At 41.0% G+C, this 24,349-nt stretch overlaps 2 protein-coding genes across 5 annotated transcripts; both read right to left on the reverse strand.

Moving 5' to 3' along the window:
- Positions 1 to 998: 998 nt before the first annotated feature.
- On the reverse strand, positions 999 to 16,167 carry LOC144529191 (zinc finger protein 385D-like). Of its 3 annotated transcripts, none has more exons than XM_078268187.1 (8): positions 16,002 to 16,167; positions 13,307 to 13,418; positions 8,025 to 8,132; positions 7,362 to 7,530; positions 5,888 to 6,139; positions 5,616 to 5,797; positions 2,203 to 2,239; positions 999 to 1,779 (listed from the first exon to the last, which is right to left on the reverse strand). In XM_078268187.1, exons 1-8 carry the CDS (start codon positions 16,061 to 16,063, stop codon positions 1,502 to 1,504), a joined length of 1,200 nt encoding a protein of 399 aa, XP_078124313.1. In that variant the 5' UTR covers positions 16,064 to 16,167; the 3' UTR covers positions 999 to 1,501. The 3 variants fall into 3 exon arrangements, with proteins under 3 accessions (XP_078124313.1, XP_078124311.1, XP_078124312.1); XM_078268185.1 differs by having other exon boundaries at positions 2,138 to 2,239; positions 16,002 to 16,166; XM_078268186.1 differs by having other exon boundaries at positions 2,138 to 2,239; positions 13,307 to 13,422; positions 16,002 to 16,116.
- Positions 16,168 to 21,344: 5,177 nt separating this feature from the next.
- On the reverse strand, positions 21,345 to 24,089 carry LOC144528505 (ras-related protein Rab-25-like). 2 transcript variants are annotated; one of them, XM_078267125.1, is made up of 5 exons: positions 23,768 to 24,085; positions 23,101 to 23,296; positions 22,709 to 22,902; positions 22,459 to 22,539; positions 21,345 to 22,373 (listed from the first exon to the last, which is right to left on the reverse strand). In XM_078267125.1, the coding sequence occupies exons 1-5, from the start codon at positions 23,802 to 23,804 to the stop codon at positions 22,255 to 22,257; spliced, it is 627 nt and encodes a 208-aa protein (XP_078123251.1). In that variant the 5' UTR covers positions 23,805 to 24,085; the 3' UTR covers positions 21,345 to 22,254. The 2 variants fall into 2 exon arrangements, with proteins under 2 accessions (XP_078123251.1, XP_078123253.1); XM_078267127.1 differs by having other exon boundaries at positions 22,284 to 22,373; positions 22,459 to 22,597; positions 23,768 to 24,089.
- Positions 24,090 to 24,349: the final 260 nt, after the last annotated feature.

Consider the following 24,349-nt stretch of genomic DNA (forward strand, 5'->3'; position numbering starts at 1 on the left):
AATAATGATAATTACTGCTGTGACAACTGGGAGAATCAAGAGGCCCTGATTGATTGGAAGATAATTTTCTGAATTGGCTTGTAGAATCATTTACTTTGGAGCATCGGTGGGAGGCAGAAGCAAAAAATATCTACTGTAAGTAATTAATCCAGTTTGGTGTCAGTTGGCTGATGAAAGACTAAAACAAGAAGATAGTCTGTGAGGTCACAGAAAGTTGAAAAAGCAGGGATCACACAGCCCTCTGACCTGATGGAGTTAAGACTTCAACTTCTGAGAAAGGTTAAAATAACCATCTTTCACAGAACATCAGCATGGAATCTCAGCTGTGATCACACAAATGTAGTCAGTTAAAATAGTTTTCAGTTGTTTCATTTTCACATATGTCAAAAAACAAGACAATATTATCTATATCTACAGTAAACCATCACAGTACACACTCTCTCTATACCTCTAGGCTTCCAAAATGATCTTCCTTTAACATAAGCTTACCAAGAAGAGCAGCACATTGCTTGAGTCTGCAGGGTAGTAAACATCAGAAAGACAGACAATAAAGTCAGACAGAACATTCCTGTCTTGATTTATCTCAGAGAATGAAGTAGGAGGTGATGCAGTTGATGCAAAGTATTTTTCATTTTGTTTTTTAGGGAAGTACCTGAGTACAGACCAAGAAAAGATTGTTTTTGCTTGCTGGTAAGTAGCAAAGGAGGGTAAAATGGGCTTAGGTCTGTGTCTGAATGCAGAGTTATGGGTTTGGCCAGAGGTGATGCACGTCTACGGTTCTGGCAGTGTCTGGGTGAACACACACGCAAAGAGCTGAAAAGACAAGCACTAATTGTTTGTTACAGCATTTAAGTCTTATCTAATAGGCTACGTCTGTTGGAACAAAGATGTATCACTATATGAACACCATATAACATCAACTATAACAACTTATTAATTTAATAAAATGCATGATGTGGAGCATTGGATTGATATAAAGAATTTTCTGGAATCAAACATGAGTATCCACAGCTATTGTTTATTAGAAAATAATAAACATCCGTCGTCAAGCATGCTCTGATTGGCATCCATACTCATATGCATATCTGTACACACAAACACACACAGCTATAGTCATCATAGAAGTTTACCATCATGCATCTTTCTTATGTCTATGAATTAAACTGTCCATTGTAAGAGAGATTTTCTTGATTGTCATATAGATTATCAGCATCTATAAAACTTGTTTATTACTGGGGGAATGAAGCAGTAGTGCAGCAAAAGTCCAGTAGTCCAAAAAAAGTTGGCCCTCTATGATGGCTATATCTGCGCTATGCACTCGCACACATTCACACACACACGCGCTCTTGTTTTAGCTCATTTGCTGCTTTGTGCTTCCTCCATCCCATTCTACTTTATGGTTTTGGCCACAGCAAATAATCTTCAGTCCTGGTCCATGACACCCCCAGAGCACTGTAAGCCCTGTCTTATATCACATCTTGTTCAGGTCTCAGGTCTGCCTTTAGCTGCAGTTCACAGCTGATTGAGACCTTGACGGGGTGAGTAAGGGGAAAAAAGAACCGATGTGTGTGTTGAACAGATGGGTCCAGGGGCCGGATGCAGTAGCGCCTGGGGGATGGGCTGACTCTGAAACAGGGCGGGGCTCGAGGCAGGGCGGAGAGGGAAGGGGGGCATTGTTGCCATGGCAGCAGCAGCGGCAGCAACGGAAAGTTGACGCTGTAGAAGACAGGAGGCCATAGGTTTGGTCAGCTCTTGGTTTTTCCGTAGAGCGAGACCAATCTGAGGAGGAAAAAGCCAGACAAACAAACTGCAATCAAGATTGTTCTTTTTCTCTCAAAAGGACATTGAGCAGTTTAAGTGGGAAACCAGAGAAGGACAAGGAGATAAAGTCTTAGCAGCTACTTGGCAAATTAGAGTACAAGCTGCCTAATTTACTGCCAAACAATCTTATCATGAATCTGTCTCCTTTTAATGTAATCTGCCTTTTTGTCCCTCTCACAATTTTTTAGGATTACATCATTTTCATTTCAGACATAAGACTTTTCAACCCATATCTCTGATGATTTGTTTCATTGGAAGCGTACACAAACACAATGATAAGGGATGAAAGTAAATTAAGCAACAGCAGAGTACTCACTGCTTGGAAACTCTGATGGCGCTGGGTGGGAGTGTAAGGGCTGAATTTAGGCTTGGCTGGTTTACCTGCTGCTCTATCCTTGTGTCTCCTACTGCTGATGTGCTGGTGTGGAGGAGAGAAACAGACAGATAAACACCAGACAGACGCAGGCAGCAGGATAAAGATGGAGCAGACAAAGCAAGAAGGCATCAGTCGACCTTTGTTTGGAAATTTGGATAATCAGAGAAGAGGAAATCAAAGTTCCTATTTCGACGATTCAGGCAATATTTCGATATTTTGTTGGCTCTGACTTTGAGATTTAAAATATTCATGAGGGGGCAGGTTTGGAATTTTTTTTTATTTGATTGACAAGCACAAACAGATGGCTACGGCCACACAATCAGCTGTGAACTGCCAAATATTCATGAGCACCTGGCCAAAGTTAACTTTTAAACAGTCAGACCAAAGACTGTGCATTCATATCACGAACAAAGATGCCAACATCATATTCAAATGCTGGCTCAAACATAGGCTCAGTAGCTTTGTTTTCTTTTTGTTTATTTAGCTTTTATTTAACCAGGATGTCCCTTGAGATGAAAATCTCTTTCCCGAGGGAGACCTGCATGCCGATATAGCAGTTTTTTTTAAATCATAGATAGATAGATAGAAATGAAACACAACAAACAGGAAATACAATCATCAAACACAAAAGGTAGAGACTAAATCCAGCTCAAATAAAGCAGTTGCCTTTCTTAGTTACATGGACATAGGCTTTAATTCTTTCCCAGGGGACTAGATCATTTAGATCATTAGATCATTTAGTGCTATGCAGATTATTCCAAGTCCAGGAGCAAAGTAGGAGAAGGCTTTATCCACAGCTCAGTGCCTTGAAACCTGGTCAGGAAGTCAAGCCACCTGGTTTATGCTCATTATCTTCAGTGAACTCACCTGCAGCGACAGGTGTGAGATGTTCACACTGTGATTTGGAATAAAATATGCACGGTCCTGAAATTGACTTTCTGTAATGCATGACGGATAAAGTGATGATGAATCTGTTTGTGCCTTTGAGCAGCTCAACTGAGTGAGTGGCGAATCTGTGTGACAGCTGACCTTTTCATAGCTTTACATTCAGAAGAGGAACTAACCAGTAAGAAGTGTGATGAGCCAGTTTCTGTACACGGTGTTCACTCTGCTCGAGCGACGTAGCAACTACGGTCAGTTGGTGTTCTTTATTGTGTCATGCACATTTGTACTACACACAAAAAGATGAAAAGACTAAGTACATTTACTCAAGTATTGTTCTTACTGTAAGTACAATTTTGAGGCACTTGTATATTTATTTTAGTACTTCCATGTTATGCTACTTTATATTTATACTCCACAACAATTCAGATAAGAGGCAAATCTTGTACTTTTTGTACTCCATTATTTATCTGACAGTTACAGTTGCTAGTCACTGTTTAGATTTTGCATTAAAAGACATATCTTGGGCGCCTGGCTTGCACATCTGGTAGCGCGCGTGTCCATATACAGAGGCTCAGTCCTCGACGCAGCGGGTTCGATTCCGACCTGCAGCTCTCTCCCCTTTCATGTCTAAGCTGTCCTGTCACAAATACAGGCTTAAAATGCTTAATGCTGAATTATTAAATTAAAACACACTGTTAAAGATTAAACCAGTGGTTCCCAATCTTTTGGATTTCTGAACTCTTACAAAAAGCAGTGTGTACTTGGGGCCTTTTGTCATGTTTCAGATGTCTATGTGGAATTTTCAGTTCCACCAAAGAGTGAGTTCCCCTCTAAACTTTTCAGATGGTTTCATTTAAATAACTGTTCAAAGCCCAAAGAGGTAAAATGATCCAGTCAGCAAAGGTTAGAGGAAAGTCCCAAAAAATAAATACAAATTTGTGTAGCAGAACTTTGTTTTTTCTTCTTTCCTCTCCAATTAATCATTTCCCAACCTCTCAGATTTATCTTGTGACCCTTTGGACAGGGCCGGACCCACAGGTTGAAAACCACTGGACAAACGACAGTAAAGTAGTTAAAGTAGCTCCACCTCAACCAGCTTCATCAGTAAAATGCTACTTACACAAACAAGTAATTTCATATATAATAATTAGGGCTGTCAAACGATACATTTTTTCTTAATCGCGATTAATCGCTGAATTTCTATAGTTAATCGCGATTAATCGCATGTTTTATCACATGATTAAAATTCTATTAATTTTCATTTCAGAACTGTTTTGAATTACATATTAACAATGGAAAGCAATTCTTACCAGTGTATCTTGATCGGGAATCAAATGAATGCAAAGAAAGTTGCTTTATGAACTTGACTTTAAGATTTGTATGTGTTATTATTTATTTTTTGGGATTTGGTTACAGCCACAGGTCGGCAAGTAGCACTCTCCAAAATACTGCTTTGCCTGAGCCTGCTAGCATCAACCTGAGTCACGTTAACCGTACTATGCTTAGCTCGTAGGTGGTAGATCAAGCTTGACGTGCTTCAGTGATATTTTAATTCAGCTTTACACAATGTGCATATGGCTTTCGACTTGTCTCCTGAGCCATCCAGGAGTTTTGGAAAATAAAAAGCGCCATTCAGAATTGTGTTGCTGCTGTCTTTCTCCATCATGCCTGCAGCCTGCAGCAGCAGGATGTGTTACAAGGAAGTATGGCAGCTTGATGATAAGTAAAGGTGTGGCAAAGGGTCAATTGTCAATAGTAGCCTAGCTAGATTCTAGTGATTTTAGAACAGCTAAGGGGCGTTGTTAGGCACGACACGAAGCCGAGTGAAGTGTAAACTAAATTAATAAATGCCGGTATGCGATTAATGTGATTAAAAAAAATGTACGCGTTATGCTCGGCCCTTAATCGCATCGCGATTAACGCGTTAATGCTGACAGCCCTAATAATAATATATCAGTCAAAGGGGACAATTTTCTACAGAGTGAGCACTTTTTGCTGATTATAATGAGTTAAGTATGATTGACCTTTGCTTATAATGAAGTATTTAAAACTGTTTGATTGGTACTTTTACTTAGTGAAGGATTTGAGTACTTTTAGTACCACTAAAAAACAATGTTGCAGTGAAACGATTTTCAGACAAGAACACAAAATTGCAATGCAAACAAATATTTGTGTCTTCTGTCCTAAACTCAACCAATACAATCTGCCATGAATAAGATGCCCTGCCTCTAACACAGAATAACAAAAATGATGGACATTTTTATTAATAAATGTGGCCCTTAAATCATATAATGAGCTTTAAAACATGAAATGGACTTTGTATTCAATTTGACTTAAATTACATAACAAACAAAGCCTTTTCTCTTCAGAGAGACCATTAAAGTCACAAGTCTGTTCATATGGGATCATCTCAATGATCCCATATCGCCACTGCTGCCTAAACTTAGCTCTGTAATTCCTCTAAGTGTTAATCAGTATAACAACTACCACCATTCTGAACTTTGTTACTGACCAGACATTTCCAGCAACTGACCTGTTTGAGCTGGGTCTCAGAGTTGACATGCACATCGCAGATCTCACAGTGGAAAGTTTTGTTCTGGAGTCCAGTTGACGACTCAGCTGCCGCGACCAACTTGGCCTTGATCCCCGTCCTCGGGAAGGACTTGATGGCTCCACCACCACTCCTTGCCTCCAGCATTGTCTTGTGCTTAGTGCCTGAGCAGATATAAAGTCAAGTCAATCGAGCCTCAAACATATAGCACAAGCGGGCTATGCTTGACTTCAGCAGCGCCTACAGTCTCTCACCAATGTTGTGGGCCTGCAGCTGGGAGGCAGAGTTCACAGCGACCTTACAGAGGGAGCAGTAGAGAAGGCGTATAGCTTTCTCTTCTTCTGTTTCCTCTTCCGGAGCCACGTCCACCTCTTCGTCTCTTTGTGTCTCTTTCTCTGGTGTCTTCGGGACAGGCGACAGGGAGGGGTCAGAGGGTGCATTCACAGTTTTAGTGGGGCCGCTGCTCGATGGTGCTACCTCTAAGGTAAGGTTTGGGGCTGAGGGATCTGAAATAAACGCAGACAGAAACAGAAAGATATTAATATGACAGCATAAGAAGTGTGAGAATCAAATGTGGTAATAAAAAAACAGAAAGAGAATAGAAAGCAAGCAAGAGAGAGGGAGACAGAGAAAGTCAGATGAGACTAACTTGAACATTTTCCAACACATTATTGCTTAAAATAAGAAGCACCAATTTCATGACATGCTCAGAGATAAAAAAATAAAAAATAAAAAAAAAACCTCACCATGCTGCAGGTGATTAGGAGTTCTATCAACCTCTCTAATCGCACTAAAAATCAATGATTTCCCCAAGGATCTGCCTCCCAGCACTTCAACCCATAGTTTTGTATCAAGATGATTTGGCTCTATTATCTTTTGTAAGCCCGACTTGTAGAGGTTCCCTGGAGGAGCGCGTGCTGATATAAGGATTCACTCTTTGCTAATAACAGTGATTAGCTCTGCCTGGCTGAGTGGGTTTCTGTTTGTTACCATTGACTCCCCACTCTTAGAGTAGGCATAGGCTGTTTGCTGAAGTAATCTTCAGAGAGCTCTCCCGACTAAGTCCAAACTGGAAATGATCACTCATTCTTTCACTCTTCAAACACACTCTCACATTGGCGATGTCAAGTACAATTCTTCAATCTTTTTTTTTGCTTTTTTAGCTTGCAGCCAAATGTATTATTTTCATTCCCTAACGCCCACACATGCAAAAGTAGCACATCAGGACTGGCACACGCATATACAGACATGTGAGAAAAACAGTTGATGCTTTGACACACCACCACACTTATATTGACACATTTCCAAACACACACACACACACACACACACACACACACACACACACACACACACACACACACACACACACACACACACACAGTATAATTACCCACCAATGGATCATATTCAAAGCATTTTTAATGTGCGTTTGATCTCAGGAGGCTACTTAAGAGGTCAGTAAATGTAGATATGAAGGAATAGTGAAGGATAATGCTCAACCTTTAATCTCTTCACTGTGAAACCCAAAGCAGCAGGGGGTTTATCACATCAAAGAGTTAAAGTCGTGACTGGGAAAAGAAGGTTTGAGCCATACATTCATATATCTAAGGCTTTCATACATTTGATGTCTACACACACACACACACACACACACACACACACACACACACACACACACACACACACACACACACAGGAAGCATGCGTGCCTGCAGAGACACACACCTCCTGATGTTGTGTCAGAGCTGGAGGGCTGTGAGCAGGGTGACGGGAGGATTTGCGATGTGGTTTCCTTGGCGACCAGTTCAGAGGTCCTGATCTGTGAATCAGGGGCGTCCATTGCTTTCAGCCTTTTTGCGTGTTTGGTGCCACTGTAGTGGGAAGAAGCCTGCACCTGTGCACACAACAACAAACAAGGTAAGGTCCAAGGTATGGTAAAAATAAGGTATAAACTAATTACACAATTATTTAGTTATGTGAACCTGACAATGTTTTTGTTTGTTTGTTTTTTTTTTCATTTTAAGCAACAATACATGACTTTAGTGAATGTAGCTCCAAAACAAAGTTTGACAAATGTTTTACTCTAGAGTAACAACGGTCCAACACGTTTGTAATGTAATAGGAGTGGTGACATTGCATTGCAGTTCAGCACAAAATAGTGCTTGTTTATGAATAATTTTGTAATAAGCACAATAAATAATGAATGCTTTACAAAGGTCAAATATTAAGAGGTGTGCACATTTCACCCAGTTATGAAACAGGGAAGGTCTAACCTAAGTGCAGGCCTACCACAACGTTCAACTGTCATGTAAGGGTGTGTGTGAGAAATAAAATTACCCTGAAAGAAAAACAATTCAAAGTGTGCATTTCCCACATGACAACGCCCACCTCAGAGTTGAACCTCAGTCGACAGACTCCGCAGGAACTTTGCTTCCTTTTCAGCGGCGAGGTTAGCCCGATGCCTGGGCCAATCAGAGCTTTATGGATGTGATCCATCTGCAACAAAGGAGAGGCATAACTTTAAGGTAATGACTGGTTAGGGTTGTGAAAGGCAAGACTAGGTAGTGAAAGTGAACACCTTAGGTGTTAATGACATGTTCTCTGCAAGCTAATGTGCCCCTTTCCAGATAACAGATTCATAATATCTCAGGTTAGAGGTGGGGGTTGTAAGAAGGAGCTGAATGGGGGAGTAGCTTGTCTGGCACCCGGGCATGAATGAACACACTAGAGTGTAAATGACGTGCCCTACACTGACTAACCCCAACAGGATTAAAGTGACTTAAAGACATGCAATCTGTGGCCGGGTTGAGTCAGTGGTAGAGCAGGCGCACATGTACTGAGAGGTTTATGCCTCGACGCAGAGGTCCAGGGTTCAAATCCAACCTGTGACGATTTCCTGGATGTCGCTCCCCTTTCTCACCTAGCTGTTCTATTAAAAAATGAAAGGCAGAAAAGCCCAAAAGATAATCTTTAAAAAAAACACTCAACCCCTGTATGTTTTAAAGGTGGCAGTCAAAGGCTTGTAGTTTGCTCCATCATGCAGAACAGAGGCTGTGATCAGCTTGGATCTCGTTTGGATTTGTTTGTTGGTTAGTTGGTTTGATTGTCTGTTTGTCAGCAGTATTACGGCAAAACTAGTGGCCCCATTTTCATGAAACTGGTGGAAGGGTGTAGCATGGGCCAAGGAAGAACCCGTTATATTTTTAGAGCTAATGCAAATCACAGGGAGGAAACACAAACTATGTTTCACTTTCATTAACAATGCGAGATAGGGTATTTGTAGGCGGAGGTCTGCACTCTCCGAGTGCCCTTCTAGTTCCAATGGTGACATGTTTTATGGCAGAATTCTTTTTCATATTCACATAAACCTGTCAAACCACTCTTGCAGCATCACACACCCTTTTTTCTATGGCTAGATTAACGGCTTCTATCTCAATTTTCTATCAAGCTTGCAAGTTTGCTCGCTGGTTAAAGCTTCCTGCTCTTCCATTGGTCAGAACCACTTCATCTTAGCTAACTAATTGGCTAACCTTCTTAAACAAAATGCAGCATCAATGGACAGCGGGGAAGTCGGTAATGCACAAAAACATGTAACTATGCCAGTCCAACAAGTCCAGTGTGACCACCACAGCCTCCGCTCTCCATGATGGAGAAAAATATAAACATTTTACAGTCACCTTTCAAACCTACAGGGGGTGAGTGTGTCATACTGAGAGCCAAGCCTCACCCAGTCATTTTCCAAGAAGACTCAGATCCTGCTGATGGTCTTTCCAGACAGACACAGAGAGTTCGAAATGAAGGTGGGGTTTAGAAACATTCCTTGCGATAAAGTTTTTATCATGTGTTGTGCTGTGTTGTCCTGTAACATGAACATGAAGACTATACCAGTATCTGACCACACAGTACTGTGCACCTCTGGACATTACCTACCGGTAGGTTTAATGAGCACATATACTCAGCACAATAAAACCCAACCGGCCTTTGTGGAGCAAAACAAACCCATTACCTGTGATGAAATGTAGGGAGCCATATAACCAGCCACAACCAGGGAGGCTTTATGGAAATCTGGATAGAGGTGATGCGAAAATGTATATGTTGTTGTGGGCCAGCCAGCTAGTGCTGCTGTAAGCCCGTAGAATATACTGTCTGTATCACTGTACTGGAGATTTAGCTTGTTTCTTTAGTGCCAAAATTTAATTATTTGCTCTTCAAACATTAAAATTGCAATGTGTGTGTGTGTGTGTGTGTGTGTGTGTGTGTGTGTGTGTGTGTGTGTGTGTGCGTGCGTGCATTCATTTTCTTTGATCATCACTCTAGGCAGCTGCGCAGGAATGCATTTCTGCAGTCATTGGTCTTTTATTGCTCTCTGTTTCCCTGCAGCTGTTTGTCTATGTAAAAGTTGAGCAAACACATATAAAAACACACACAGTTCTATTGTTCATCATATTTAAAATACCAATCATGAAATCATAAAAATTAAGAAATCATTAACTAGACTTCTGTAATAACCATGCCATGGAAATATACGGCGAAAGGCTAAGTGTATAATATAGAACATGAATAACAACATGGCCACATTAAACATTTATGAGAGCGTAGTTTTACGTTTCTCTGAATGAGACTAAACATTTCAACATCAGTAAAAGCCTGTCTTCCTCCCTCCTCAGGCCCCAAGGCTCCTGTATTACCATCTGACCTGCCATCACACATTCCTGACTTCACCCCTCCATCTGCTCCCCTCTGAACTCTCTGCCTCTCCCTTTTGTCTCCGTCTGATAAAAGTCACCTTCCTGCCTCCCACTGGACTCTCTTCCCCTTCACTCCCACTCCGCACTCAGGTGGACTAGCACCTGTGGCAAAGTCATTTTGCCCTTCTTACTTTCTTCTGTACACACACACACAACACATGCTGAATCCAATCTAATATAATACCCTCCCTGCTTATTCTGGCATTAAAAGCAATAAAAGCTGTAAATTCAGTGAACGATACAGTAAATAAAAACATCCAGCACATAGCTTCAGTATCAATCAGTACATTCTCTCTCATTTCCTCACACAGGGTGGTGGCGTGTCAGACATGCTCTCCTCCATGGCGTGAGTTATAGCTGAAACATATGGCCAAGTGAAGTAAAGCAGACTTTTACCTGGAGCGCAGTCAAGAGCCTCAACATTTATAATGATGAATGTTCCTGGATTTACATTGTGTACGGGCGTGACAGCTGTGTGTGAGTGCATGACGTCAAGCACCCCAAAAAAAGAGTGGCTTATGATGAATGAGTTGCTGCTTTTGGTTCTTTGTCATTTAAATTAGTATTTGCTTGGAAACAAGAGCACGTTTTTGTTTCCATTTCTGTTAAACTACAAGCCAAACTAGCCAGTGAAGTCCCATTTTGGATCCCTGGCTCAAGACAAACATCCACACACACACACGCAACCCTGTAACCACGACAACCCACATGTGGGCACCAAACAAACTGCACACAGCATCTACATTCACAAGAAAACACAGGCGTATACACACACAGACACACACACATAAAAACCTACATTCCAGGAGAAAAGGCAGACAGCTCGAGTTCAGCTGTGTGCCCATTTACTTAACATCCACAGGTTCAAATCTGAGGAGGGAGAAGATTCCCTTTACAATATGCTGAGCGATCCAGTTTGCATAAAAATATACTGGAGACAAAACTTAATTTTGCATATTAAGTTCTACCATAGACTTCTGTTAATATTTAAATCAAAATTAAGCAACTAAGGAACATGTTATCCTGACCTCAAAAGTGTAATAAATCTAATGAACACGGTGGAGCTGAAACGATTGGCAGATTAATCAATTGACACAAAATTAATTAGAAACTATTTTATTCCAGTCATGTATTTTAAGCAAAAATGATTTGCTTAATCCAGTGCTTTTCCTTGTTCTATATGATAGTTAACTGAATATTTTGGGTTTGGATTGTTTGTGAGATAAAAGAAGACTTTGAATAAGTTACGTTGGGCTGTGGGAAATCATAAATATTACAATAGACATTTTCATTATTTTCTGATGAAACGATTATTCAAGAAAATAGTCAGCAGATTAATTGATAATAAAAAATAATCGTTGCAGCCCAAAAGTCTATGGAGGTGGCAGAACAGGGCCCTTGATGTGCATGTTGCACTTTATGCCAACCATGTAGCCAATGCTCCTTTTCTTACTGCATTGTGTTGAAAGCCATAAATCTCCAAAATTACACCCAACCAATACCAAGCACTGTAAAGGTCAGCAACTTTTTATAGGGCTGACAATATTCCTGAAACTGCAGAGTGTTGGAAATGGAAGAAAATTGAAGAAAGGACAGTTATAAAAAGGTGAAAGGGGATGTGACTCAGCAGGGAGAGGGCCATGTGAGATTTTCTGAAGACATTTTTCAACCTATGGTAAGTTATAAGGGAGACAGCTTCGTGAGGAAGACAACGTAAAAAAAATTGTGGTAAAGGATGAAGAGAAAAAAGAAAGAGGAGAGCGGAGGGTCGGTGGGGAAAGCGATGAAGAGGCGAGGACTTCAAAACTCTGAAAGCAAGAAAGTGCATGAGAGGGTGAGGGGTGGGGAGGATGGCAGTAGGAGACAAAGTGGAAAATAAAAGAGAATATAGCTGAAGTGAAGAGGGTGATGGAGCAAGAGCAATGCAGGAAAGTGGAAGGGATGGGTGAGAAGGCTGGAGAGAAGAGGAGAGAGAGATGGAGGGGAGGGGGCTAAGAACTCCTCAGGTTTAGAATGGCTTTTTGACAAAGAGCGAGACACACGCACACACAGAGAATAGATTTACGACACTGCGCACTAGCAGTCCAGCAAATGCTAAAAATCATCTCTTTCTTTTAAACCCTCAATTGGTCTCTCTACATATATCTTCTTAACATCTGAGAGCAAATCATGGTTTAAAGGCCAAGACCAAAGTAAAGAGAAGGGAGGTACAAAAAGGAAATTGTCAATTTTGCTTCAGAGTGGGTATTTTGCCAGACTCAGTGATGGGCTTATGAATCATCTCAACTTCATCTCAAGTTTAGGTTTTGTAATAGGTTTGGTATTAACGAACGTGTGAGGACAAAAAAACACATCATGTTTTCTTGGCTTTGTGTGCTCGAAACAAATAGAGGTGTTAGAAACTGTTTTGTACTGTCAGTAAATATGTTGCAGCTATGTAGTCAAGCTACATTACTTAAAAATAATTTCATGATGATTTGTACATCATACAGCCAGGAGTATATCGAGACATACAGCACGATCCCCCTGTAAATCAGACATCAGCCCTGCCAGAAACATTAACTCTCTTTGGGGCTTGGACTCGGCCAACTTAGTTTCTATCCACCTTCACCCTTCACAAACACCAGGGCAGCCAGCTCTAAGAAAAACTGTGTGAGGAATATCAAGGAATCAGCTCCACCCCCCAGGTTGTGTGGAAATGTCGCAGCTCTCTGCATCAGAGGTGATATATTAGGAAAGGTGTAGGCAGCTCGCTCATGCATCTGTGTATTGAAAAAATAACTCCACACACGCAGACTGTTCCATGAAATAAACTCCTCCACATCGGCATGATAAAGTGAACGATTTGGGTTTAGATTTTTTTTAAAGGCACAGTTGGTGAGCGTGGTTGCTGCAACAACTACGATGATTGACAGTACTCACGTCTGTGAATCCAGGCAGCAGGTGGAAGGGGACGAGGGGCTTCGGGTCTGGGGAGGGCCGTGTCCTGCCCAGCGTCGGGCGGGCCAGCGGCAGCAGAGCGCTGTGACACACACTACCTAGGGAGGAGACAGGTAGATAGATGAGGTGATGAAAAAAAAAAGTGTGTGATCTGAGTGGACCTCTGTCTTATTTCAGTTTCACTCATCCACATTGGCAGTTATTGAAATAGGATAAAGGGTCACTCAGATCAAACATCACTTTATCTTAAATGAATATGAAACATCCACTCAGCCGCACTGGCAGTGAAGTAAAGTACATACATTTAGTCAATGCTGTACTAATGCACAATTCTGAGGTACTTGTACTTGAGTAGTTCCATTGTGTTCCACTTGTGTCCTATCTCTACTTCACTACATATGAGAGATTAAGCAGATTAAGATTTTACATACAAAACATAGATTTTTTTATGTAATATGATACATTGTTATATTGAACAAGTAAAACCTGCTTACGCATTAATCCATCAGTAACAATACAATAATAATACTATATATATAAATATAACACTCTGATAGCCGTTCTACATTCTGTGAGCTTTATTTAAATATAGGATCTTCAGGCTGTGTCAGGTCTTCTCATGAGGCTAAATGTGCTTTTACATACAAACACACACACAGACACACACACACACACACACACACACACACACACACACACACACACACACACACACACACACACACCCTCAGTGACTCACTCACTTGGGGGTTACTAAAGGTTAATCAAATAATCTACACAGCTACAGCTAAAAAACAAAACCCATTATTATATCAATATTAAATTCACACACACACACACACACACACACACACACACACACACACACACACACACACACACATACAGTGTTGTGTGACAAGCGTCTTGTTTGTGTTGCTGAGTCCTGATTATGGCAGCTTGTTTTCTGGTGTTAGCATGTCCTCTGAGCTTGATTACAGTTTGATTCGGGACCAGCCCACATGTGTAATCATCATAATCAAAATCTCAACACACCCATCCGCTCTGCCATTAGTCTGATTGTCTGATTAACAAGCGCAAATTATGTGTGTGTGTGTGTGTGTGTGTGTGTGTGTGTGTGTGTGTGTGTGTGTGTGTGTGTGTGTGTGTGTGTGTGTGTGTGTCACGTTGTAGTATCTGCTATGGTAGTATGTGTCTGGTCTGACTTGAGTATTTGCTTTAGCATGCGCGCGGGGACGTATTTTCAGTAGGGGTGGGTGCCCTAGATGAGGCATGCGCGTACAGTCTATGCATGCGCGCGATAGGCCTACCTTACATGCACGCAGATATTAGAGTAAAGTTTATAATGTGATCAACATGATCGAGGATATTTAAAGCTGCAACAAGCTTGGCCCAAACTGAAAAGTTGAAAAGTGAAAAAAACGTAAACACACAGGCTTAACACATATGGGCCATTACCACTTACTCTTTTATCGGGTTTTATCAAGATCGCAGTCAGGTGCGCCTTGTCTCGTGTGTGTGTGTGTGTGTGTGTGTGTGTGTGTGTGTGTGTGTGTGTGTGTGTGTGTGTGTGTGTGTGTGTTAGAGGCTGTGACAATCATTGACATTCGCACGCACTACTTTGACCCACTTTTTTTTTCCATGTTGCTCGGACAGTTTGGGAATCATGTGGAGAGTTTTCGTCAAAGATCATGTATTTTTGTCTGGGACCTTCACAGTTTTACATATAAGAGCAGATTAGTCTTTTTGAGTTCCCCTTTTCACATGTTGACGATCGATGGACATCGTGTTTTCTGTGCGCGATTTATTTTTCATCCCAATGATCCATACGATGAAATTAACTATCACCATAGTGTCATGTGCCCTATAAAAGTAAAGTAGAATTAGAAATTTGGTCTAGTTTTTTTGGATGGTGGGTTTTTTGGGCAGCGGACCGAGAGAAACATAGTTACGCTTGGCACCAAGATTGCAATGCGCCGCTGTATTGGCATCGTCACACCCTCTGCCTCACAACAGAAACTGTTGACATTATTTTTTTTTTTATCACGGATTATTTGAAAAGGTAAAATAAAATGTCCACTGTTTTCCGCTTTGGCCAGCAGGAGGTGCTGCCGCCCCACCTCCGCACGCTAATGTAAGAATTGACTTTATGAGTTTAAGAAACAGATGGATGAGGTGACACGCATCTGAAATGTTACTTATCTAGCCTACGAATGCGATTCATCGTTAAATATAGTTTCCAGAACTTGTATGGAATAATCAAAAAGCAATAGTTTACAGGCTAATCCTGTAAGAAATGTAGGCTATATAGCATTCCGCAGTATAGGCATGCATAGTGATTCATATAAGGTAATTTGTCTCTGTTTTGTGAGCTTTTTGCCTATATTGTATGTTACCTCTCATATGTTGTTGACGAATATATGCTGCTATTCTGATGATTATTGGAGAGCGCAATAAAAAGGCTTGGAACTAAAACAAACCTATAGACCATAATGGTGGCCTTTAAGTCTATGAGATGTATTGAAGAATCTGCCCTAACACTGCCTCTATCCCACTGTGCAGGTGACTGACTTCACAAAGCTCACATCCATCTCATCATATCAACAAGTGACTCCGCTGCGTTATTAACAACAACAACAAACAACTCTTTTGAGATTAAAACCCATCGTTTACGTACCAAAATACATGGCGGCACCAAGTGATATCCGTTTCTTCAGTGTAAGAAAAAGTATCTTTCATCTCCAGGCAAAGATGAAGCTTTGCGTCTTCTCCGCAGTCTGTCTCCCCTCTCTATCTCTCTCCTGCGGCGCCGATGCTGCTCCTTCCCATCTGGATTCCCTCCTCCTCCTCCTCCTAACTACCCGCCCTCTCCTCCTCCTCCTCCTCCTCTTCCTCATCTCTTCACGATTCGTGTACAAGTCTGCTCCTATCTATCCTTCATCTCACAGAAATCTGTTTTTAATTCCGCACACAGACGGAAATGATCTTAATGAGTGTACAGTACCACCCTGGATTGGTGCAACCCTGAATGCCAATATACACAGAGCAAGAAGCACGTTTGGGTTTGATACAGTGTGCAACTCAATATAATACCACCGAAAGAGGGCATCTCATCTTTCACATGGAAACTTATTTAATTTTTCAGGCAATATCAAAAAACAAACCTGCATGCTTGAAAGAATGAGGGGAAATCCTTCCCCTCCAGGACACAGGGTGACTCCTGTCTGCAAACTTCCCTTCGGAGCCCTGTGTTCTTCTTATGCCTAAATTGTTTCCCATCCTCACTTTCCTCCAGGGCCCATGGTATTTTTAGATGCATCCCGGAGCTTTCACTGCGTAGAGAGGTTTACTACACACGACACATAACAGCACAGTCCAGCTAAAAACATCACAGGCTGTCACACTTTTATGCAGGCTTATGCATATATGCATGCCCTCACTCACACTAGAAAGGATTCTAGTATGTTGATATCGGTCTTTATGTGTTGCACACACACTCACACACATCCGTACAGAGTGAAGATGTACTGTATCTCGGCAGAGACCTGGGTTAAAAAATGTTAAGCCCTTAACACCCCCACCCCCTTCCTGTGTTAGGAAAGTGTACAACAACATGTGTTTTCCCACAATCTACCACTCCAGGGAGATTTAGCTCTGGATGGTTGTCAATTCAACAACTACTTTCCTGAAAGTGCACACACACTGCCTCTGTGTGCTGTTGTACTCGACCTATGAAGTATTTGAATTAGGGATGCACATAAAATGGGAAATACTTCTGAAAGTGCAGCCCTCAATACAAGGACCCTCACAACAAAACATAAAGTAAAATGAATCGCCTGGTATACAGAAAGGCCCGACTCAGTCAGAGTCATTCAATTAAACTATTCAGTGATACAAAATAGTGTGTGAAGTTGAAGATAGTGTGAAGTGCATCTGTGCGAATAACCGTGGTATCTTCATGCTCCTGGCTACAATGTCATCTGGACTGCACCTCCATCTACGAGCCACATGGAACAAAAGCTAAAGAGGAGAAAAATACACACATGGAAATATCTACGCTTAAACTCAATTTAACGCCCCTTTTTTAACTTGCTGTATTGCCAGACGTTTTGTGTTCCTCTGAGAGCAGAGCATATTTTAGGGTCTGGGTGGTATTATTGCCTTTTTCCTTCATCCCTTGGAAGCAGCAGGTGAAAGGTTTCTCTCAGAGTCACACGTTTGGAAGCTTAGGGTTTAATATTCCAGTTTAGTGGGTGAAACTGTTGGACCGGCTATCAGAATTTCTGGGTCAGCGGATTTGTGGTCAATGCAGCTTCATGAAACCAAGCAAAAGTCCAGTGCTATAACTGTGGATAAAATACTTTATTAGCTAATGTGACTGAAGGAGTTGGCATTTACTGACTAAAACATGATCTGCCTCCTACTCTCCAGATGTCATCACTTAAATGCACACTCAGCGGAAAGCTCACCTGTCACATTAGAGATAATATGTTAATGACAATCCTATTTTACACAGTTTCTGGTCTCAGGTTTTAGCTGAAAGCAGTACTCAAATAATAATTCCCTGCATCACTTTACACCTGCAGCCGTTTAGCATCACAGACAAACACTGAGGCTGTCATGGCAACTGAGGTATGTAATATTATGTTAAGTGAACCGATGCCGAGGCTCTTGGCTCTATTTGTCGCTGGCAACCTGTTTAATTGTACACTGGAAAGGAATCTTGTGACCCCAGCTGGAATACGGACGCCAACCACAACAGGCTCTGTTATGAAATTAGAGGGTCTTAAAGAAGTTCATTGACTGCCTATATGGAGAGGTGATAAAGCTAAACGCAAGAGGGCACACAAATGTACACACATGCAGTTACGCAAACTGTTTTTAATCTCATAACAAGCTGAGCTGAGACTAAAGTCTTCAAGCAGGAGTGATGAACACAGTCTTAACATTTCCTCTTCAATCACCTCAAGGCAACACTTCACCTCTCACTCTCTCTCTCTCTCTCTCTCTACTGCGCATTTTGGGGAGTGTGAATACAGCCACCCATCAGCTCACCTCTCCCTTTGATTGGTCGCCATAACAACATCACCATGGTAATCAGCGTGCATTGACTTTGCTTCTATTTATGTGATGATGTCAGCCGACGGGGAAATCTACAAAATTGTGTTTCCTTCTGACATGCGGTGACAGATGCAGGATGATGGAGGAATGTAGGCTGTCACACACTCTTATGTTTGGACTTTGGTTTTGCGTGCACATATTTAGGCATGCATGTGCACACATACACACATGGCACATCACCCAATCTGACACAATGGTAACAAATCATAAATCTGGCTGTCAATGGCAGGGGTATGTTCAAGACCTCTGTATTCGAACATAATCTTATTATATAGGGATATAATATATCATTGCTGCCCGATGAATACCCTGTATCTCCAAATTTGGTTAGGATTGTGGGTTGAAAAAATATCCTACAATAAATTAACTACTTAAAAACCATTATATTAGCAGAAAATGAATGCAAACAATGCTATGTTTCTCAGTTCATGAAAGGTTGACATTATGGAGATACATTTTCTTCACAGGATAGCAATGATGTGCAATGATGTGCAAAAGTACTCCTCTGCATGTGTTCGTGCGTGCATGTGTGGGTGCGTGTGTCGGGAAAATTCTGCGGCTGAGATAAATTCACAAAGAGAGAAACAGATAAATAGAAGACAAGAGAGTACGGATGTTTTTGAGATCTTGTGTATGTAAATGGACGTTTGTGGGGTCTCATGTCAGTCTCTGGTAATCACATATGTAAACAAAGAAACACAGGAAGCAGAAATAAACAGCAGGAAAACAGCTCTGTAAAGCCTGACACCTGACTCGGAAAAAAGTCAAGAGTCTGTCAAATCAAGAATCAGAGAGGGGGAGAAACAGCAAGGGGTCAAAGGTCATAAGAACACAAATTTACAATTATACCTATACAGATGTGATGTTACAACTATAAATTCCAGGAGGAGAAGATTCACCATAAAGTTCTAAAGGTAGCAGTCTAGTGAATGGGAGATAAACAGCTCCGTGGTGGGTGTCAGAGTTGCCAAACTCATCACTTTAGCATACTGTATATGAGTACTGGTTTCAGAGAAACTGTTTTACAAGCTACACATGTCAAGTAGCATGTGGGTAATAGACACCACATGTATGTGCTAAATCCAAGTTACTCCAACCACTGAAAGAACTTAATGACAAGGTCAGAAAGTGGCCTACACACAGATCCAGGAGGAATTTGCGAGAATCTGTAAAGTGGTAAAAGAAAATCTAACTATCCTCATCCTAAAAAAGAAGAGCTTGTAATAAATGTTTTAATTTTGCAATGCAACTGATGTATGTTGGAAACATAACCCTTACCTCTAGGCTCAGGACAGAGAGAGATTTACAGATATCATGAGCAGGCTTTCAACCTGTACAGCCTGCGTGGATTATTACACCAGATGTTTTTACTCAGCCCATAAAAATACCCTCATTCACAGAAAATAATTAAACATTTACTACCTGGTGCAGGGCCTTCCCTATCATAAAAGCAGTTGTGGTTATTTCTCACACACACACACACACACACACACACACAGTAAAGGCTCCTTATGCACATCTGTGAGCCAGAGATAGAGCACTATCTGTCCAGAACGTCATTAACTACCACTGCTGTAGATTTATATTCTCTCAGTCACGCTATATGAGCTTGTCCAATTACATCCATAGTCTGGAAATCATCTGCATACACACAACATAAAACCATAATATTTGTAAATTAATTCCCTTCTTCATGGGCACACTGTTTAGCTGAACAAGAGGGCATCAGAGGTTGCTACCATGGTGACAACACTGCAGCGCCACATTAGCTTAATATCATGATTATTAATGGAATGAACAGTGGGATTAGATGATGGATTAGTCGTACTGGAGTTAATAAGGAAATTAGCGAGTGAACAAATGCATAGCACAACACAGTAGTGATGCTTTAAATATAACTCTCAACAACAGCACTGCCATCTACAGGCTGAGGAGAGACAGAACACCTTCAACTCATATGTTAGCAGCGTGAGCCCTTAATATGAAGCGATATCTACCAGCAACCCCCAACAGAGTCCATATGCACGAGATTTGAGACATTTAATCAAAGAGTGATTTTTCATCTGAATAATTTCTGTAGGTCTAAAGAGGTAAAACTGTACTATATTTCACAAGAACAAAGAAAAGAAAATTGTACGTACAATTGTGTAGCAGACTATTTTCTACATCAGTTATCATTTCTTGACCTTTGAGGGGGTCCTGATCGCCAGGTTGAGAAACACTGCTGTATACCGCCTGACTCTATATGACAGATATTTTCTTCATTGGTGGAAAGCAACTACGTAAGTACTCTACTTAAGTAAAGTTTTGAGGTAATTGTACACTACGTTATATTTAAACTTTAGTACAATTCAGAGGAACACATTGTACTTTTTACTCCACAATATTTATTTGACTCTCGTTGCTGGTCCAGATTTTAGATTAAAACATATGATTAACAAATCAACTATTATGCATTTTCATAGATGAAACTACCCAACACAATATAAATTTGTTAAAGTTTGCCTCATCTCGACCAGCTCCAACATTAAATGCTGCTTACATGCTAATGCATCGATAATAACTAGTTATTATCTATGCTATTAACTAGTTACTAGTAATATACTGTTACATATACAATAGTGTAACAGCGACATTCTACATGAGTATTGATACTTTGACTACATTTTGCTGATAAAACTTTTCCTTATGTAAAGATTTGCTGGACTTTTACTGGTAACAGAGTAGTTTTACATTGGGAAATAACTATTTTTATTTAAGTAAAGGTTTTGAGTTCTTCTTCCATCACTGTCTTTATCTCACATCAACCCTCTCTCCTATTCCCTCATCTAGTTTAGATAATGTGTCTAATGCAGATAATAAATGAATGTCTTTGTGGAGTAATAACATGCAGGCAACATAACATAAATAATTTATTCCAAGTGAATCCCAGTGCATTCCTTTACACAAGCAATACAACTTTGCAGCGCCTCTTTAAAAACATTTGCAAATACAAATTGCAGAGCTATCTGTAGTAAAACGCGCTCATTAGCCACCACAGGAAGTATAGTGTATAAAATGTAGACTTTCTCAATATTTGCATATCTTAATCTACTGTTTTTTAGTTATTTACTGTACATATTATGTGTGCGTGTGTATACATGTGTATATATACATACATACATATACATACATACATACATGTATACACACTACCAAAATCAAAAGTTTGGGGTCACTTAGAAATTTCCATTCTACTCCATTCCAGACAGAATACCAGCTGAGATCAGTTGTATTGTTTTTTTTTAATCAAGGCAGCAGTTTTCAGATTACATTATGTGTTTACATAATTTCAAAAGGGTTCTCGACTGTTGGAGAAAGAAGTGGCTGATCTTTAATGCAATATCTACGTTGCCCATTATCAGCAACCATTCATCCAATGTTCCACAGGCACATTCTGTTTACTAATCTGATGTCATTTTAAAAGGCTAAGTGAGAAAACATTGGAGAACCCTTTTGCAATTATGTAAGCACATAATGTAATCTGAAAACTGCTGCCCTGGTTAAAAAAACAATACAGCTGATCTCAGCTGGTATTCTGTCTGTAATGGAGTGGAATGGAAATTTCTAAGTGACCCCAAACTTTTGACCGGTAGTGTGTGTGTGTGTGTGTGTGTGTGTGTGTATATATATATATATAGTTTTGTACACTGACTGCTCAAGTGTCAAGCAGGTACCTCGCTCTTCAAATTGCATGTCAATCATGCGTAAGCTTCAACGAGTCAAGCGTTCAACATGGGCAGAGCAGATCTTTACAGGGCAGCAGTCAGTTAGGAGCTCTTGCAGCAGTTTCTGTGCCCCTCCTGTGCCTCGCTGGTGGGGTTGGACAGGGTTACAGCACAGATGGAGCCACGGGTCACCTCTCTGCTGGCCACCTTCTTATGGATCGCTGGAAATAATAAAACAAAGATGACATGTTTGCATCAATAAGTCATTTAAAGGGGATGTACTGATGACACACTGACTGAACGTACCTTTGAGGACTTCATGGAAGGCATTTTCGACATTGGTGGAGTCCAACGCTGATGTCTCCATGAACATGAGACCTCTCTTCTCTGGGTTGGTCCGGGTGGGGTGAGAGCAAGGAAAGCAAAGATCCCAGTAAACAAAAAACTAACAAGCAAAATGTACAATACTGAGCTTAAAATACTATTTTCATTGTCACAATAAACCTGTAGATATGCTTTTATAAAAACCCTGTAGGATAACCGGTTTTTAACCAACCTGCAAAGTCCTTGGCCTCCTCTGTAGGCACGGTCCTAAGGGTATCCAGGTCTCTTTTGTTTCCCACCAACATGACCACGATGTGAGGGTCAGCATGGTCGAACAGCTCTTTCAACCATCGATCTACGCTCTCATAGGTCAGGTGTTTGCTAATGTCGTAGACCAACAGTGCTCCAACTGCTCCCCTGTAATACCTGAGTCCACCAGGTGAGAGAGACCAAACATATAGGAGTTGGACCTTATTATTATTAATACATATATACAGTATATATTATCACAAAAATCAACTAACTAGTAAAACAAATTGCAACTTTAGCCCCCAGACTAAGAGTGTAAGAAACAGTCAGTAAACATACCGGTGTGTGTGTGTGTGTGTGTGTATGTGTACCCACGCTGAGGTGATAGCCCTGTAGCGCTCCAGCCCCGCTGTGTCCCAGATTTGAGCTTTGATGGCGTAGTTGTCCAGCTGAACAGTCCGCGTGCTGAACTCGACACCAATGGTGGTGCGACTGTCATGATTGAACTCATTCTTGGTAAAGCGAGACAGAAGGTTGCTCTTTCCTACACCAGACTCCCCTATCAAAACCACTAAACAAGCACAAACAGGAGAAGATGGAATGCATTAATTATAAATGCTTTACATTAAAAACACAGAAGTACATTACATAAGTATTAATTGGTCAAAACTACTTTCTGTGATGAATCAGATATTCCAGAACATGTATAGGCTTGCTGTCACTGTGACATCACAAACATGGCACTCTGTGATTGACTTTACTTTGAAATAAATTAATCGGAAAATCATAGGTGGTTTAAATAATCATACAAAGCACATTAGTCTATAAGTAAAGCAGGGGATGTAAGATGTTTCTTTAATAGGTCAAAGGTCAAATGGTTTAAAGCCAAATGGACAGAAAGCCTTCACCTCCTCTTTCTACTTCCTTCCCTCTTCCCACGGAAGAAAGGAAGCAGGCATGCTTTAACGACAACTGAAGTAACAAACGCCATTTATGTTTTATCTCTTTTTACACAATCACAGCTTAAGTAAACATGACTCACCTTTGAAGACAAAATTATACGACTCATCAGACCCCATGCCGCATTTAGTGGCAAAGCCTTTCCGGTAAGATATTTGTTCCCAAAGTAGAAAAGAGTAACAAAGACAGAAAGAAAAACAAACACAGCCTTACTCTTGTTTCTCTCTCCCCAGTGTGGAGAGAGAGAGACAGTGTAAAGGCAAAAACAGAGGAGAAAAAGAGAACAGGTTCAGTTGCTTCAAACCGCTTTCTTCTGTATCCGTGAATAGGGGTAGCTGCTGTTTGAGGACAGCAGGACAGGCAGGCAAGAGTCCTGTGGCCTGCCGATCCCTCATCAGCTGACACCCGAGGAAGGGCTGGGAGGGGAGGAGAGCAGGTGGAACAGGTAGAACCACCGGCAGGTACAGACTCCACCCATCCATTTGTATGACAATAAACATAACCCAACAGGTGGATCAGTGTACTAGAACACAACAACATTTCGCCCTTGTCTGAAGCCTACAGGGATGTGGGTAGAGATTTGATTTGGCCTGCAGTACTAACTTTAATGTCTGATTTTGAATGTACATGTAATAATTAAGGAATGCAGCCTAAAACCATTAAT

Source organism: Sander vitreus, chromosome 14, assembly GCF_031162955.1.
Source record: "Sander vitreus isolate 19-12246 chromosome 14, sanVit1, whole genome shotgun sequence".
Classification (NCBI taxonomy): Eukaryota; Metazoa; Chordata; class Actinopteri; order Perciformes; family Percidae; genus Sander; species Sander vitreus.

Bases quoted from the DNA above. Each gene is read 5' to 3' on its own strand.
- LOC144529191 (XM_078268185.1), bottom strand. From the start codon at position 16,063: ATGAAAGATACTTTTTCTTACACTGAAGAAACGGATATCACTTGGTGC. The intron at 5,798-5,887 runs GTGAGAGACTGT...ATATCTGCTCAG, and splicing joins GCTGCAGGCCCACAACATTG to GCACTAAGCACAAGACAATG. The intron at 2,240-5,615 runs GTCAGTTGCTGG...CCTCCACACCAG, and splicing joins CTGAGACCCAGCTCAAACAG to CACATCAGCAGTAGGAGACA.
- LOC144528505 (XM_078267125.1), bottom strand. From the start codon at position 23,804: ATGGGGTCTGATGAGTCGTATAATTTTGTCTTCAAAG. The intron at 23,297-23,767 runs GTGAGTCATGTT...GTGCTTGTTTAG, and splicing joins GTATAATTTTGTCTTCAAAG to TGGTTTTGATAGGGGAGTCT. The intron at 22,540-22,708 runs GTTGGTTAAAAA...GGACCAACCCAG, and splicing joins GGAGGCCAAGGACTTTGCAG to AGAAGAGAGGTCTCATGTTC.